Source organism: Lactuca serriola, chromosome 5 (genome assembly GCF_051521515.1).
Source record: "Lactuca serriola cultivar US96UC23 chromosome 5, Lser_US96UC23_V15, whole genome shotgun sequence".
Classification (NCBI taxonomy): Eukaryota; Viridiplantae; Streptophyta; class Magnoliopsida; order Asterales; family Asteraceae; genus Lactuca; species Lactuca serriola.
The window spans coordinates 18,751,606-18,771,233 of NC_136412.1; the positions used below are offsets into that span (position 1 = coordinate 18,751,606).

The 19,628-nt window shown below is 36.9% G+C and overlaps 1 protein-coding gene across 1 annotated transcript; it reads right to left on the bottom strand.

Annotated features, from left to right (window-relative positions):
• Positions 1-1,995: 1,995 nt before the first annotated feature.
• On the bottom strand, positions 1,996-4,656 carry LOC145052102 (Major facilitator superfamily protein). Its single transcript, XM_078999908.1, has 3 exons — positions 4,128-4,656; positions 2,728-3,626; positions 1,996-2,654 (listed from the first exon to the last, which is right to left on the bottom strand). Exons 1-3 carry the CDS (start codon positions 4,449-4,451, stop codon positions 2,189-2,191), a joined length of 1,689 nt encoding a protein of 562 aa, XP_078856034.1. The 5' UTR covers positions 4,452-4,656; the 3' UTR covers positions 1,996-2,188.
• Between the last annotated feature and the right edge of the window lie 14,972 nt (positions 4,657-19,628).

Genomic DNA, 19,628 nt, shown 5'->3' on the forward strand with positions numbered 1-19,628 from the left:
GTGATTAGTTCATTTTACTTACCTCCATCTGATTGGTCTTTTTTATTTATTAAAACAAAAAAAAATACCCAAATGTGATATCACTCCTTGGATGTGGTATCAAAACACACTTTTGTTGCACCACTCCCTCCAGCCTAATACTATTTGTGGAGACCCATCGGTGGCGACCCAGGGGTGTGCGGGAGGTGTAGTCGCACTCGGCCTCTGATTTAGGGGGCTCCATATTTTAGGACAAATATGTAATTATGGTGTTGATGTATTTGTAAAATAAATGTTTATGAGTTATCATTAAATAAAATTGACTATTAGTTTCTTATATGCACATTGTAGCATTTAGTTGCAATCTTGAAATCATTTGAATTATGAAAAAAAAATTAAAGAAAATAAAAAAAAATCAAAATTTAATCATAAATTCTAAAATCTACCAATAATTTAATGAAATTATCTATATCCAAAGACAATATAAATATGGTAAGGATTCAATATTTTGGGTACATGATTTTTTGTATCCATATTTCATCAAGCTATTGGTTAATTATAGCGAATATTTGAATAATACAACCAATATAAGATACTTATGGTTTTTTATTCACAAAAGAAAAGTTGAAGTCACTGAAAATCTATGAGTTAAACGCAAGTTGTAAAATATTCTGAAAATAGGTTGCAAAATGGGATGTTGATAATTTATTCAATGAATTGAAATTGTTACAAAAATATTTACCAATTGAACATAATACAACAAACACAATACTAATTTTTTTTTTAAATAGTAGCACTTATCCAATTTATTGTCTACATACAGACTATTAATGATTGTTCTTATTACAATTGCATTAACAAAAATAAGCTTTTGAAAACTTAAGCTTTTAAGTCTTATATGCTCTCGACGATGCCATAAGAGAGATCAAATGTTTTAACTTTTATTTTGATTGAGAACAAGTTTTTTGAACATATTTATTATCAAAAGTATAATAGATAAATTTGCTTCTAAAATGTTATAATGCGTTGACTTTTTATCTCTTTTTTTTAGGAAATTACTGTAGGGAATTTACGAAATTTTTATTACCAATTTTAAGTTTTGAAATTAACAATAAAATTTTCTTAATAATATTTTACAATAAATTTGTTATTGACCTCACTTTATTTCCGCATAATGTCTTCGGAACCCGAGCCTAATTATTGTGAGATTGATCCATTCTACTTTTCCAAAAAGTTGGAATGTCCAAGATAGACAAATCTTGAACAATGTTTATTACATTACCTAAAAGTCTTAAGTTATATTAGTGGATTAACCATGAGTGGTGTATTTGGTGGATAGTGGATACAAAGAGAATACCAACCACTATATATACTTTGTTTTCATCTTTGTACCTTAAATTTTACACATTCTGTATTTGCATATTGTTGTATCTTTATAATTGTTATTGGAAAAACATATTGTATTCTTAAGTCACTTTGTATTTTATTGTTATATAAATCAAAGTAATGTATTATCTTTATAAACTTTTTTTTGTTAAAATTGTTTAAAATTGCTATTTGCTCCATACCCCTAGATGCACTGACATGCCTTATACAACACAATAGAAAGTATTTTGCATGCTTTGTGCTTTTTCCGGGAAGAGTTCACCAATTAAGTCATTAATTGGGCTTGGAGGCATAACAAGCATCATTTGAGGTTAAACATTGTTTAAGTGATTTAAAACTTGAAAAATCACTCCACACCAACTCAACAAGATAAGTAGAAGTTCGCTATTTAGGAAAGAATTATTTAAATAACAACCATGCTATTAAAAATCATCAATAAAGCTCAATGACAACATGACAACAATGTAAACATAATGCCATGCGTGATAGCCTATACATCCAACTCCCAAGTCACCAAAAGTTCAATGCACCTCACAATAATAACCATAGAGAAAGTTATCACATAACAAATAGCAAACACTCGTAACACTATGATATGCATTGATTCAAGAACGTTTTTCATACAAAAAAAATCATGGAAAAAGGACCAATTTTTACATCATAGGCGTCGACTGAACATATGTAGTGTTCACAATCTTTCGAAGAGAACAACTTGTGTAATCTCTTAAACATAGATACAACAAACACAGAATTCACAGTAGCATTCGGTTGACTGTTGACAAATCATCGAGTCGTTGAAACCCCATCATCATCATCATCACCATTAATGGCTCGAACTTTGTGGCAAACGAAACGAACCACCAGCATAGAGCATTTGGTAAACGGGTCTAATCCTGATAGTTAATATCAAACTCAAGATGGTCCCTAAACCACAAACACAAGCAAGAACAAGAAACGTGAACCGAAAACATGCGGGGCCCATGCACGTAGTCCCACCTTGCCTAGCTTCCTCGGTGTCATAAATGTAACCAGCAAGCATACCAGAAAACAGAAGTGCCCCCAGAGGGTTCCCTAGCTGCATAAAGTTGAATATCAACCCAAAGTTTTTCAATCCAAAAAGCTCAGAAGATGTCGAGATCATTATTGCAATTTGAACACCATAGCACGTTCCAAGCAACGCGGTTGCAGCGTATAATGTTCCATTTAGAGCCGATGCATATAGAAGATAGGTTAACACCATTATCACTTGTGTTGCCATCGTCCAAAACGTACGAGGGATCGCATTTAACCTAACACAAAACACCCAAATTTTGTAACAATGTAATTTACAAAACATAGTATCAAGAAGAAAGAATGGATTACCTTACAAAGTATTCTGAAACAGCACCTCCACCAAGCCGACCAAGAAAATTGCAAAAGCTGAAAAGACTCAAGAGTGTATTTGTATCATCAACACCAAGCGAAGCTCCGATTTGAGCCAAATTGTTGAGAACAGTGACTCCGGAGCCAACGCCAAGAAAGTAAGCAGTCCATAGAAGCCAAAAATCAGCCTTCACCATGGCTTCACGAAACGAGAAGTCCTCCCCTCGTCTAGGTCTTCTTTTCTTCATCTTCACCGCACCTTCTCCAACAGCAAGAAGCATATCCACATCTGACACATCATCGCTGTCATTGAAGCTCGTAAGATTTGCAGCTGAAGATGAAAGTGTTAACAATGGGTCTGTTTTCGAATCACCCTCTCCTAATACCAAACTGTCGGAAGATCCAGGTGGTCGGATTAGCTTCTTGCGAGCAGGAAACAGAGTCATTTTGATCGGAATTGCTAGAGGCGCGAGTAAAAAAACCACCATAATCGCAATAAATGTGTAGGAGATGGTGTTGCTTATGTTCAAGGTGCCTTTAAGCATCGTTGTGGTTAAAAGAAAGATTGCGAGTATGAGACTTGAGCCTTGGGTGAAAAGAAAGTGGCCATTTTCCGATGGGTCTGCTTCAAAAGCAGGAGTACATGGTCGAACATAATACATCAAGGATAAACATATAACAGGAATCCCAATTGTGAAAACGAGAACGATTGCTGAAGCTGATCCGTTTAGCAACATGGTGCAGACTTCTGTGAAAACCGCAGCGCTTAAAGCAATGTAACCTTTGAGAAGTCCGGCGACTGTTCCCCGACTCAGAGGGAAATTTCTCAAGTTTGTAACGATCACTGCTGTTCCTAACCATGCGCTGCTGTTAGCAGCGAGTACGAGTGCTATCCATAACTGCAAACAAATCAGATTATCGTAATTTAAGCAACTTGTGAAAAGAAATCTGTACGGTTTTAAATGGTGAAGATCACTTCAAAGTCGTTAAATTTGATTAACTTTTTGATCTTGATGAACTCTAATTGAACTGTTAGACTATTCAAGATCATGACTTTATGTGTTTGATTGATCGCTAAAATGGTGATATGTTTGAGCAAATCATGTCGATCGCGTCACCTTCGATCCATAAGTTCTAGCTAATTAATGGCGAGATATAAAAGGTCATTTAGCATAATTAATAGCAATCAAACCTCAAAACTAAATGCTTCTTGCGGATCGTTTCTAGCAATTCAAAACTTGGAGGTTTCACTAGTTGAATCAGCTTAAAATAAGAGAAAGATTAACTTGTGAACAAATCCCATTAACCGTTTTTCAGAAAGAAACAGTCCTAAATTCGATCATGGAAATGGGTATGCAAAAAAATTAACAAAAATTGAATCTTTATGAAGAAATACTTACAATCCAGTAAGGCAAATTGACTATAGTCCGAGTGATAGCAAGCCAGAGGACGCCATAACCGAAGAAAGAAGAAAAAACACCGACGAGAAGCACAGCCCATGGAGGGAAATAATTGCAAGCGATGCCAGGAAGAATCCCTGTGTTCTCGCCAAAATCATTAGCAACACCAAGTATCGTAAGCTGTTGTTGAGAGAAACCCAGCACGGATTTGAGAGAATGAGAGTACAGAGGGAAACAGTAGGAGTTGCCGGCGCAAATTCCGATCCAAACCGCGGCTGCGAAGCCCACCCACGGCGGCCTGGTTCCGGCCTTGACAGCGTTCATAGTGAATTGGTACAAAGAATCAAAAAAAGGTAGAAAGGTGGGTATTAAGAATGATGAAAGCTTTGATGAATCGTGATGTAATTATGTACGAATAGAGATTGTGGTTATGAATGATGCGACAGCATCATTTCAAGATCCAATCCAAAGTTCGTCCATTTGGACACGAAGGTGACAGTTTGGCACGCTTTTAAGTTTTCATTTGGTCGTTAGATCTCGAAATCGTTAGATATTATTTATAGTTTATTACCAATTTAATATATTCATTTACATCGTTTGTTATGGGCTTTATCAATGATGGTATACAATCAGTAGCATTAAAAACCCGGTCGGATCAAAGCGGTTCAATAACAATCAGTTTTATGTTAATTTTTAGACTAGATCAAACAGGATTATTTCTTATAAAGAAAAACAGGTTGAGCCTGTGTAATAAAACCAGTAAAAAACCCTTTCAATTAGTTTATTAGATATTGATAATTGGATTTCATATAGGCCCTTAAAAGATAGTCCATTTCCAAAGCAAAAGTTTAATCGGTCTGGTTAACTGGACACACGTCATTGTTTTATGTAGGGAAATTATTGATTTTATCTACATATATGTATGTAAGAAAATAGAAAATACATAAAAATTACTAAATCTGAGATAAACCTATGGTGGATGTAACTGATAATCAAACCGGTTTAACTAAAAAATCGATTTTTAAAACATTGAGCAAGAGACACTATTAAATTTGATTTCAGTCGATTAAATAATTATAAATTAGCTAAGCAAAACAATTTATTTGTTTTGAACAATTATCAATTATCAAGTAATAAAGTACATATATAAGTAAAGAATAGTTATTTTTGATGTGTTTTCAATATACTATATTTATGTTTATAAAATTCCAATACTCTTAAGATAATTATTAACTAATACAAATAAGAAAAAAAGAGAAAAACTTTAAGATTGTCAAACCTTGAAGAGTTTAGAAAGTTAAAACATTTTAAGTCATGATTATTCATAACATTCTTTTTGTTTTGCCTGTTACTCCTTTTGGAAAATGATAGTGGCAAAAGTGTAGTTAAGTTTGTTATGTAGGGGTTCATTGGATGAGGATGGGTCTATTATGAGTGTCTAAACCGTCCCCTCAAGAACTTTAAGGTCATATTTGCGGTGTAAATTAGGGGACCACGAGCCACGGTTGATGTTGTTGACACGGCACTTGCGATTACGATTGGAGTCTACTCATTTTTAGTGTTAGGCCTCCAAAAATTTAGTGCGAATCGATGAAAGTAGAAAATCAAATTATCGGCTTTAGACGATAAGTTTTCATGATTTTTGATTTGATATGTTTTGGAACCGTCATTGAAACCATATTCTTTTTAAAATTCTTTACGTTTTTACTCGAGTTGTGGACATATGTTCTAAGTAGGGTGTAATCTAGTCGAGTTGAATCGACTGTTGTCAAGCACGAAACTCGACTCGACTAAAAACTCAGACGCGAAACTCGACTCGAGCCTAAATATTAAACTTGGGTTCGAGCTCGAAAAAGTAATTGACACTCTCGAGCTCGACTCAAATATTTATTAAAAATATATAACTACATTAAATTGAAATGGAAATATGATTAAGCTTGTAAGTTCAACTCGAATCCGATCAATTATGTAAAATATGAATAAAAAAATGGTAAAAGTATAAATATGACCAAGCTCGATTAAGCTCGCAAGCTTCACGAGCGAGTAGTTCAAGACTCGAGCACGACTCGATAATATACTTGAGTAGTTTGAGCTCGACTTAAACCGAGTTGATTTCAAGTATTTTTCGAGTCAGTCGTGAGTATCTCACGAGCTGGCTCGACTCAGTTACACTTATGGTTCTAAGCCAAAGCCAAACTCATGGTCGCTCCATATTAAGCCCGTGTTTGTATCGCCATTTTTTACAAAGTAATATTCGATTTATTATTATTAATGAGAGATGATTATTCACGGAAAACTCATAATTATCGTGGTATCACCCTATGAGAGCAAAGTTACCTTCTTTTATTCCCTCTCTAAGATCTCAATCATCTTTCCTTAACCTTAGTTGTCGACGCCCTCCATCTTTGCAATGCCCTTTTTGAAGCATTCTCATCATTAACTTTACCATGATGAACTCTCCTAACCTCGAAAACCCTATGAAACCATCAACATCAAATCATATATTCATCTCATAGTTATTTTTGACCGCTTGAATTAATTATGATACATGGCGAGTACTTTTCCAACTCATTGTATCGAATTTGGAGTTAAAGATCATCTTGAAGAACCCAATGAAAAATCCCTTCATACCTCTAATATTACTAAATGTATTTACATTAATTCCATCGTGAAGTTGTTGATCTACAGAACAATTTCACAACCTATGCTGCATATGATCTTGAGAAAAGTGCAACAACTACACAAATATGGAAGAATCTCGAGACACTCTTTTGTGGTAAAAAAAAAGACGCCAAGGCCATTCAATTACTCAATGGACTACATAACATCTTGATTGGTGATTAATCCACCATAGAATATTGCACATGCATCAAATCGATTATCAACCTCCTTGGCAACATTGATACCACCGTTTTTTTTAAATGGCTCCATACATCATCAATTGCCTCTCTGTCAATTCACTATGTTGCGAGTCTTATACATCATTTTTCGCCTCTTCCCTTTTTTTAGAGAGGGACAAAGGACGAACTAAGTTAAAAATCACTCATTCCAAGCATCTCAAAGTGAATATTCATTGTCTCTTACCGTTCTCGCCACCAAACAGTTCAAACCATGGTAATTCTAATCATGGGGTGGCCAACTACAAAGGTTATTATTGTTGGAATAGTGTCTAAGGCTGCAACTATATTAAGCAAGTATTTGATCCGGTTGTGCATGGTCCTTTTGGGTTGCCTTCACCATAGCAACTTGATAGGATGATTTAATAAGAGAGAGTAAATATTATTAATATATTATGGGAATAACATAATGAATAATATATTGTTATTTGATTAATATAAGTCATAGAATTACTTAGGATTAATTTGATGACTTAAAGAGGTTAATTAAATAAAGGGGTATAAACTGTCAATTGTTTGATAGTTAAGCTTTAGACTGAAAATCCTTATAGATATACTAGGGACGAATTCTAGAAGCTAAAGGATAGCTAAATTCGTCCATGGCTTATCTAAGGAAAGGATTTGGATAGCCTTAAGAGAAGATTATCCAATTAGGGTTTAGGTTGTAACCCTTAAGGAGTCTACAAGTATAAATAGATCCCATGGGCAAGGGAAATCGGAACCTCTCCTAAAGTAAGAGAACCCTGGCCGATTTCCTTCCCTCTCCTCTCTCCTAAATCAACTTTCTTGCTATTGGTGTTTGTAAGCCATCAGAGGAGTGACATTTGTGACTCTAGAAGCTCCAAGACCACAAGATCAACAAGGAACTCAAAGGTATGATTCTAGATCTGTTTCAATGTTGTTATTTAACCTAATTAGCCATTAGAAGTCTTGGATTCAAAGCATGTTTAATTAGAAAGCCTAGATCCGAGCATTAGGGTTTTGCATGCGCACATAGGAAAGTTCTTATGGCTAAAACCCATCAGTGGTATCAGAGCCTAGCTTGGTTTTCTTTAAATTGTTGCTTGATTAACTGAAACAAACCTGCAAAATTCGATTTTTTGGTTTCTGAGTCATGGACTCGGCGAGTAGGCCTGACTCGGTGAGTCCCTTTGTGCACTCGGCGAGTCCAGGCGTCAGGAATGACCAGATTCGGGATTTCTTTGTAATTATCTTATGGAAACTTACCTTAATCATAATAGATCAACATAAATCCGATTTTTTGATAAATATAACAATTATCTTGATCTAGTTAAAGGTAATTATCAACTAATAAAATATTTAATTTCCTTATATGATAATTAATTGAATATTTTGATTATTTTTGGTAACTATCTTAAAAGAAATCTTGAATAAATCAAATCAAAGATAATTAGAAAATTAATTGTTAATTGGAATTATTTGTTATTTGATCCTCCATGTTTTAAATGTTTAAAACTTGCCCTCAAGTTTTGAAATTTATATTTATGATTAAAAAGTTTTAATTTAGACAACTTAAATTTCAAAACCCTAGATTTTAAAAGGTTTAAAATACAACCCTATACTAATATGATATTACTAGTATAATATATATATGTATAACTAAATGCTAGTCTTACCGTTAGTAGGCCTCATTCACGAAGCCAATCTATAAGGTGGGTATAAGGTTGCGGCCTATAAAATGGCGCTTAATGGGTGTACACTCACACCCACCGCTTGCTTGATTGGTGGAGGGTCGTTAGCCGAACGGGTAGGATAGGGCAACCTCCTCCTCTCATTAAAAGTATAATAAGTAATACAAAGTAACTACACATTTTTTTAATAAAAAATTTCCCAATCTTAGTTACTTTAGGAAAAGTGAATCGATGCAATCCCATGAAATTACACTTTGCACCCTTGCTAAGAAGTTAGTGGAGCGTGTGTGGTTTACCGGCACACTAATTGGTTCTAAGCAAAGGTGGCAAAGGGTGATTCATTGTTTATCATAGTTCGATGGAGCGTGTGTGGTTTACCGGCACATCGAATAGGTGATCGTTACAATGAAGGCACCATGTGAATTTGCATGGTAATTCACACCCGCTTTGTGATCCTCGGCATGCCAGTCACAAACAAGAGGGGCATATCGAGATTTAAACATGCCATTGAATAGTTTCAGTGGATCTCACCCGAACCTAAGAATTCTCAAAAACACTTAGGACTAATAGTTTAGGTTTTTGTGATGGAGAATTAGTGAATTGTCATTCACTTACCTTCAATTTGTTTGCATGTTAGATTATGGCATCCCTTTTCTAATATGTAAATGTCATTGTTGGATCCTAGCCCTAATTTTTCTTATTGGGTGATAATTAGGGATTCATATTCTAATCTATCTTTGTCCTTTTCTAATTATAGATGTTGAACGCAAACAACGCTGCTGCTAGTTCTTTCACGTTGATGAGCCTTTGCCAAAAGGTCACTTTCGATGGAACGAACTTTAGCGAATGGATAAGATACATTCGCACCATTGCTCGCTATGAGGACAAGGAGTATGTCCTTGATGAGAAGCTCGAGAAAATCAACACCGAAATCGCTACTCCAGCCGAAATCACCGCCTTTGAAACTCATGAGCGAGATGCAACGAAGGTACATTGCATCATGATTGCTACCATGAACTCCGAATTCCAAAAGTCCTACGAGGACATGTACCCGTACGAGATGCACCAAGACTTATTGGAGAGGTACCACCAAAACGCGAGACAAGAGCGTTATGAGATTTTCACCAACATGATTTCCGCTAAGATGGGTCATGGAGAATCTCTTACCGTGCACTTGCAAAAGATGCAAAGGTATGTTGACCGCCTTCGTAAGTTAAATGTTGACTTTGGGGAAGACTTGGCGATCGACATGGTGCTTCACTCTTTGCCTCCGATGTACAACCAGTTTAGGATGACCTACCACATGAACAAAGAAGAGGTCACCCTAAGCAAGCTCCAAGGTCTCTTGAGGGTTTCTGAGAGCAACTTCAAAGACAAGTCTGCTGCACCTGCTCCCAATCCGACTGCTGCTCCTGTCTTGGCTATTGGTCAAGGAAAGGGAAAGAAGAGAAAGGCTTCATCAAAGAACTATCGCAAGGTCAAAACTCGAGATGGTGCCTCTTCTAGTGGGACCAAAGTTGATCCCGCTAAGCCCTGTCCTAACCCGAAGGAGGCAGAGTGCCACCACTGCCATAAGATAGGACATTGGAAGAGAAGCTGCCCAGAGTACCTGCAAGCAATCAAAGAAGGAAAGATCAAGCCATCTTTCGCAGGTATATACACAATCAAATCTAACGATTCTAATCATGCTATTTCTTGGGTTCTTGATACCGGTTGTGGTTACCACATTTGTTCTAATGTGCAGGGACTAAGAAGAAGTAGGGATGTGGAGCAAGGAAGAATCAATCTAATCATGGGGAACAGAAGATCGTCGCCTGTGACCAAGATTGGAGTGTATTCTTTAGTGCTTAGGAATAATTTGTGTTTAGATTTGAACAATTGTTGCTATTCGCCAGAAATGGCTAGAAACATCATTTCATTTCATGGTTTATATAGACAGCGATTTAGATTTTCTTTTAATAATGAGAATGGTTCTATTTTAGCTTATCTAAATGGTGTCTTTTACTTTGAAGCTATACCATGTAATGGAATATATGAAATTGTTATGATTGTTGATAACTTGGGAAATGATGTTTTGAATATAGATTCTTCCACTAGTATGGATAAAGCATCCTTGTGGCATTGTCGTCTTGGACATGTCAACAAGAAACGCATAGCCCAACTCCAAAAGGATGGAGTGTTGGAATCATTCGACCTTAGGGAAGATGACACATGCGAGTCTTGTTTACTTGGGAAGATGACTAAATCACCCTTCACGAGTACATGTGAAAGGGGTGAAGGTCTATTGGACCTAATACATACCGATGTATGTGGACCGTTTAGATCAACCACGAAGGATGGGAACCGCTTCTATGTGACTTTTACCGATGATTATAGTAGATATAGGTATATCTATTTAATCAAGCAAAAGTCAGAAACCTTTGAAAAGTTCAAAGAATTCAAGAATGAAGTGGAGAATCAATTGGGCAGGAAAATCAAGATGCTTCGATCTGATCGAGGAGGAGAGTACCTAAGTCTTGAATTCCACGATTATCTCAAGGAGTGTGGAATAGTTTCGCAATTGACGCCTCCTAGGACACCGCAGTTGAATGGTGTGGCAGAAAGGCGTAATCGAACCTTATTGGATATGGTTCGCTCTATGATGAGTCGTGCTTCACTACCTATCTCTTTTTGGGGGTATGCCTTAGAGACTGCTGCCCATATCCTTAACTGAGTCCCTACTAAGAAGGTTGCCAAAACACCTCACGAGATGTGGACAGGGAAAGCTCCCTCGTTGGCACATATCAAGGTTTGGGGTTGCAAGGCTTTTGTAAGACGAGATACTCACGACAATCTTGAACCTTGAAGTGAGCGATCTATTTTCATCGGCTACCCGCAGACATCCTTTGGATATCTCTTCTATAGACCGAAGGACAATGTGGTCTTCGTTGCGAGGAGAGGAGTTTTCCGAGAGCGAGAACTCATAAGCCAAGGAGACAGTGGGAGGCAAATCGAGCTTGAAGAGATTCAAGAGTCGATAGATTAAGGAACCTCTACCGCTGGCACTCAACCCGAGGAGGAAACTCCGGTTGAACCGATTGACGAGTCCTTACCTCTTAGACGTTCCGATAGAGTTAGAGTTCTACCCCAGTTTTATGGTTTTCATATTACTACCGAAGGGGACACGTATGTTAGTGATGGTACACTAATAAATCTTGATGAACCTAATAGCTATAAGGAAGCCATGGCAGGCCCGGAGTCTGCAAAGTGGAAAGAGGCAATGGATAGTGAGATCCAATCCATGTATGATAACCAAGTTTGGAATTTGGTTGACTATGTGCCCGAACGTAAGACCGTTGGGTGCAAATGGATCTTCAAGAAGAAGAACGACGTGGATGGAAACGTACACACATATAAAGCGCGATTGGTTACGAAGGGCTTTACTCAAACTCCTGGAGTTGACTATGATGAGACCTTCTCACCAGTTGCGAAAATTAAATCTATTAGGGTAATGCTAGCTATTGCCGCATTTCATGATTATGAGATTTGGCAAATGGATGTCAAGACCGCTTTCCTTAATGGAAAGTTGGTTGAGGATGTTTACATGGCTCAGCCAGAGGGGTTTGTGGATCCGAAGCATCCAAATAGAGTGTGTAAGCTTAAGAAGTCCATTTATGAACTTAAGCAAGCGTCTCGCAGATGGAATCTTTGCTTCGATGATAAAGTCAAAGAGTTTGGATTTGTACGAAGCGAAGACGAGTCTTGTGTATATGTCAAAGCCAGTGGGAGTATAGTAAGCTTCCTCGTTCTATATGTCGATGACATATTACTCATAGGAAACGACATCCCGACTCTGCAGGAAGTTAAGTCCTGGCTCGGGAAGTGCTTCGCTATGAAGGACCTCGGAGAGGCTTCTTACATTTTGGGAATAAGGATAGTGAGAGAAAGAAGTAAGAGACTAATTGGACTTAGTCAAAATACTTACTTATAGAAGGTACCAAAACGTTTTAGTATGGAAAACTCAAAGAAGGGAGAATTACCGATACAAAGCAATGCCAAGTTGAGTAAGACTCAAAGTCCGAGTACCGAAGCTGAGATAGCAGATATGAGCCGAGTACCATACGCTTCCGCAGTTGGCTCAATCATGTACGCTATGACTTGTACTCGCCCTGATGTAGCCTTCGCTTTGAGCATGGTTAGCAGATATCAAGGGAATCCTGGCAAAGCACATTGGATTGCGGTGAAGAACATCCTTAAGTACCTTCGGAGGACGAAGGAATGGTTCTTAGTCCTCGGAGGGAGTGATGACTTGAAGGTGCGAGGGTATAGTGACGCCAGTTTTCAGACCGACAGGGACAATTACCGTTCGCAGTCGGGCTGGGTCTTTACCCTAAATGGAGGAGCAGTGACATGGAAGAGTTCCAAGCAGGAAACCGTAGCTGATTCAACGTGCGAATTAGAGTACATTGCAGCGAGCGAAGCGTCGAAGGAGGCAATATGGCTAAAGAACTTCATCGGTGATCTTGGAGTTGTACCTGCCATAAAAGAGCCAATGGAGATTTTCTGTGATAACGAAGGCGCGGTTGCCTTGACCAAGGAACCGAGGGATCATGGTAGATCAAGACATATCGACAGAAAATATCACTTCATCAGACATCGTGTAGAAGAAGGACAACTCGTAGTGAAGAGGATATCATCAAAAGATAACCCAACAGATCCGCTTACAAAGGGACTGAGTAGGGTTAAGCACTTACAGCATGCTAGGAGTATTAGGCTGAAGGATGATATTAGCATAGATTAGATAGTATTAGAAACGTGTAATAGATAAATGTAATTAACATTTTATGATTAAATAAAGGAGTTTTATTTATGAGTAATGTTACTGTCTTATGTTAATTGTTTAACTATTGTTTCACTTTGCATGTTTTGACTTCTGGAATAATTGACATTATTAGGAATAATAGAATTGTTCAAATTATCCACAATCGTTCATATGTTGGAAGTAGATATGAATGAAGATTGTCATGAATTGGTATGTAGATTGTCTAAATGGTGTTAGACATAGCAAAGGGTTGCTGCAATGTTCATGAGTGCTTATGAACTAGTTTTGAGCATTGGAACAAACCCGCGCTTGCTGGAATCACCTTATGGAATAAGATATAAAAGGGTGATCGCAAGACGATAATATCATATAGTCTTAAAACCTAGATATATGGTTTGTTATTTGTTAATTGGTTGTACATTGATAATGCGAAAACGCATCAGTAACTCGGTGTTATAAAACGCATTGTTGTGTATAGTTGATTAATGAATAAGTAAATGCATATAAGTCGAAGTTCATCTGTAAATTTTATCTAAGAAGATAAAAGCGATATCTCGGCCGCTCGATGATTTGATTTGACTTATGTGTCGGGCCCGGTCAGAACTGAATTGATGTGTTCGATTAAGTTCTATGTCAAATAAATCAGAGATCGAGAAACCTAAATGCTTGACTAACCATTCCATAGGATTGTCAGCATGATATCTAACAGAGGACTGTACGATCCCTTATCTAAAGGACAATATTGATTTGATCAGAGTTTGACAGCGTCTTTGAGAGCTACGATTGCAAACCGAATTGTACTTGTGCATATAGTTACTAGACTTATCCAAGTGGGAGACTGTTGGAATAGTGTCTAAGGCTGCAACTATATTAGGCAAGTATTTGATCCGGTTGTGCATGGTCCTTTTGGGTTGCCTTCACCATAGCAACTTGATAGGATGATTTAATAAGAGAGAGTAAATATTATTAATATATTATGGGAATAACATAATGAATAATATATTGTTATTTGATTAATATAAGTCATAGAATTACTTAGGATTAATTTGATGACTTAAAGAGGTTAATTAAATAAAGGGGTATAAACTGTCAATTGTTTGATAGTTAAGCTTTAGACTAAAAATCCTTATAGATATACTAGGGACGAATTCTAGAAGCTAAAGGATAGCTAAATTCATCCATGGCTTATCTAAGGAAAGGATTTGGATAGCCTTAAGAGAAGATTATCCAATTAGGGTTTAGGTTGTAACCCTTAAGGAGTCTACAAGTATAAATAGATCCCATGGGCAAGGGAAATCGGAACCTCTCCTAAAGTAAGAGAACCCTGGCCGATTTCCTTCCCTCTCCTCTCTCCTAAATCATCTTTCTTGCTATTGGTGTTTGTAAGCCATCAGAGGAGTGACATTTGTGACTCTAGAAGCTCCAAGACCACAAGATCAACAAGGAACTCAAAGGTATGATTCTAGATCTGTTTCAATGTTGTTATTTAACCTAATTAGCCATTAGAAGTCTTGGATTCAAAGCATGTTTAATTAGAAAGCCTAGATCCGAGCATTAGGGTTTTGCATGCGCACATAGGAAAGTTCTTATGGCTAAAACCCATCAATTTTGGGGGTCAAATTGATCGAGTTGGTTGTGGTTGGTGTTTGGGGTGTCAAACCCAAAAAATAATAGAGGTACGACAGACTCCAAATACACTACTTTAGTGTACTAAATAGTAGTACAATGCAAGCAGGGTAGAACCACAGACACATGGGAAAAAAGTCTATACATCTTTGCGTAAGGTACTTTGATCACAAAAGGGGGTTTTGTTTGAAAAAGTAAAATAATAAAATAACAGTCTACTTTAAAAACATTCAGAAAATAAAATAAACTTGTAAACAATTTGATTGAAAGATTCTAGTTCTAGTTCCCAATGTTGTTATTCAACTTGATTATGACTTGATGTAATTCATGATTGTTATTATAAGTTGGTACTAAAAGATATTAACATGCTCTAATACCTCTCGCTTGCTAAATTATCTAACCAAAACAAGCTCTTTGACTAGAGCTAGCTTTACTAATTCAACATAAACACGCTCTTAGATTGTATTGAAAAATTGCATTAAGTTTTGTACAATCTTCCCAACAATGTTCATTTCTTCTCATACGCTCGGAAGTGTGAAAACATGTGATATATGTATTACAATAAGAAAAATTATTGTTTATTGCGAATTATTAACTTATTATAACGATTAGGTTCCCTAAAATTTAATTAACTACACAAAAATTCAATTCATGAAAGTGGTCAATCAAACACAAATCAAATTCAAGGGTTCTAGTTTAAATAAAAATATAATCACTAGAATAGAATCACAAATCAAACATCAAATCATATGCTTCAAGTCAAGCAATCAACATGTTTTGAACAAGAACTAGAAATTAGAATTTCTTAGCCACACATGGCTAACAATGAAACATCCCAAAAATACGGTCCAAAAATTTTGTTTTTAAATCATTATTAAAACCATAGTTATCATCACCATAGTATAAAATCATAAAGCATGTATCTCAAAATATCATAATATTTGTCAATCATATCAAAATCTCATATCAAATATCAGAGTAATCTACCGGGCTAGAAAATTGTGGTGTGTGTCATGCGATCATCCCGAGCCCTTCCCTTTGCTAGCTGAGGTACCTGAAACCAAACTGAAAACTGTAAGCACGAAGCTTAGTGAGATCCCCCAAACTACCACATACCATACATTAAACACAAAATAACATATAGCATAACTTTGGGACTACTCCCAGTTGCATCGGGCTCACCCCGACATCAGACCACGTCTGGCATCGGGCCCCTCCCGAGATCGGGTTTGCCCCAGTATCGGGCTTACCCCGGCATACACACTGCATAACATATATCATAAACACATAACATACATTGGGCTTGCCCCGACATCGGACCGAAGCCTGGAACACATAACACATAACACATAACATATAAACTAGCATACATCGGGCTTACCCCGACATCGAACCTAAGCCCGAAACACATAACGCGTAACATGCATGAATCACAAAGACATCAAGCATACATAACTACTTCTCGGGACCGCCCTGGCATCGGGCTGAATTCAGGAACACATACTCTACATCGGGCTAGCCCCGGCATCGGACCGAAGTCTGGAACATGCTAACATACATAAACGGGCCGGCATTGGTGCCTTCGACCCATTCCTACTGAAGGAAGACTCACCTCTCAAATTGGTTGTTGATCTCGTGCATGAGGAATCTCTGTTGGCTGCTCCCACAACTCCCCGGCTAACTCTATACACTAATACTTAGTTAGAAATTTGAAAAATCCATCTACGGGTAAAATGACCATTTTACCCCTAGTCAACGTCAACGCTTTGGTCAATGTCAAAATTCTGGTCAAAGTCAACCTTCTAGGTTGACCAACTCTCCGAGTCAACCCTTCAACTCGCCAAGTTCTATAACTCAGAAATCCTAGAATCGCGACTCAACTCGTTGAGTCATTCCTACGACTTGGCGAATCAACTCATTGAGTCCCTCTACAAACTTGTCGAGTTCTACTATAAATTGGAATCGGGACAACACGACTCAACTCGTCGAGTTCTCTTATGGACTCGACGAGTCCCTTTGTCTGCTTGGCCATCTTAATAGATTAAGCCCCAATCTTCTAGATCCAAGGTCCTTAGTTCGTTTTCTCACTAGAATGGCCTTTCTAAGGGTAGATTTTCCAACTTTACCCGTTCATAATTCTTCTTAAAGGGTTTAGAAAAACCCTAATTGTCACAACTAGGAATTTTGATGCTTGTAACAACAACAATTACAACCTTTGTGAACCAAAAATGTGAAAGCATGTATGATGCTTATTTAATAACAACAAATTGTCCATCAAACACTCTATGCAAGCACTTCAAATAGTCAACAAAGAATTGGAAACCCTAGAAATTCCGGTTTAAGTCCATTATGGACTAGGATTTCCTTATTGGGCCTAATGGGCCAATAAGCTTCCAATTTGACTATTTTGGGCTTAGAACTCTTAAATGGGCTCTAATTGGACCCACTTCCATTTATTTTAACATTTTGGGCCATATTGGGCCTAGAATGAAATAAAATACCCTAATAGACCACATTGGGCCATAACTAACCTAATTAGCTTTAATGGGCTATGAAACCCATTATTTTTGCCAAATTGGGCCGTAGTTCATCATAGGAGCCCAATGGGCCTAAAATCATCAAAAATGGGCCCATAAGATGAAATTAAGCACCAAAGGCCCAAAAATCTCTTCTTTCTTCCCTTTTCTCAGCCCAAAAAGAAAACAAAAAAAAAAGAAATAAGAGAAGGGTTGACTTTAGGAGGTGTCACCTCCTTATTACACACCATGCACCCATGTATGGACCAACATGTATCTAGACTAGTCATCTCACCCTCTCTCTTCCCTCTCTCTCTTTTCCTTCGTCCAAAGACAACAAGCACACACACATACATACACCTCACAAATTCTCTCTAAACCACTCTCAAGATCATCCTCTTCTTCTTTGAAGATCTCGAAAATTTGGCTAGAAATCTAAGGATTTTCATCAAGTAGTTCACATCCTTGGTAAGTTATTGCTTTGATTCATAACATATCTTCTTCATTTCATCAACAATCCCCCTTATCTCATACAAAATTCGTGATCTTGCCTCTTAGAACACATCTAAGTCAAAAATCCTCCAAGAAGCTTGCTAGGCCGAGAATAGCATCAAACTTCTTTTATTCTTCATCAAAACTGAAACCACAAACTCAAGGTGAGTTCATACCCCTCTTTTTTCATTTTTTACTAGTTTTATGGGGGAGAATACAAGTAAAATGTGTAGATCTATGTGTATGTATGTGTTATGTATGATTTTATGCATGTATGTGTGATTGTATGTGTTTATGTGGTAAATATGCAACAAAAAGATTAGAATTCTCGAGATCTATGGCATAAGAAGTAAAACAAACTTTATCTAAGTTATACAACACTAAACAAGTCAAGGAAAATACCCTCTAAGATTTAAAATAGACACATTGTAACATAAAACAAATTTTTGGGGCTTAAATTGTCAAATAAACAAAAGTTGGTGGAAAGGTTGCTATTCACGGTTTTCTTGAGGGGAAAAAGAGTCAAAACAGTTAAAATAAATGTTTTTGTGACAATTATGCTCTTCAAAGGACTTGAAATGTAAATAATAGCTCAATGGGCCAATTTTTGGGCTTTTCGACCCATTAAGCCCAAGGTTGCGAAAATCTGATTTTCAAATGGCTAAAATGAAAAATTTCTCAAAACAGGGGATAAAAAGGGTAAACAAAATCATTTCAGGGGTTAAAATGCTTTTCTTTACCAAAAAGGATCAAATATGTAAGGTTTTTGGATTTTGGGCCAAAATTGTAAAAGTTGCAAAAAGTTTGGACTTTAGCCGTAAAATACTTTTCTGGAAGGGCTGAAACTGATAAAAGTAAATTTTGAGCTAAAACCACCACATAAACAAAGTCTATGGGTCAAAAATGATAAGAAAATGGTTTTAGGGCCTAAAATGTCTTTTTATATATATAAAGGGCTAAAATTGTCATTTTTATCCAAGAAGGGCTGAAATGGTCAAACCAATATTTTGAGTCAATTATTTTATTATTTAAGATATTTGGGTCAAAAATAACAAACCACAACTTATGACAAATGGCAAGATGAATATACATAAATTCCGAATATCAGACTCGTATCGATAAAAATTTAACAATTGTTCAATTAAACATTCCGACAACTGTACTATACCCACAACAAGTAAACATTAAATCATTTGGGTTTGAAAGTCCCATACATGTTTATTGGACCTTTGTGACCCATTAACATGATTTTGGGCCCAAGGGGTAATTATAAATGTTATTGGGCCTTCTATGACCCAATTTCATATTTAAGGGACCCTCAATGGCTTTTAAGTGCTATTGGGCCTTAGTGGCCCATTAGCATTGCTATTAAGGTCCAAGTAATCAAATACGAAATGGGCCAACGTGTCCTTCGTATACCCAACAGCCTAAAATAACTCACGAAGGTAGTAAGGCTTTGTATTTCCTCTTCTCCTCGTTTGTTAGGCTTACGCGTAACCAAAGTAAACAAATACAGG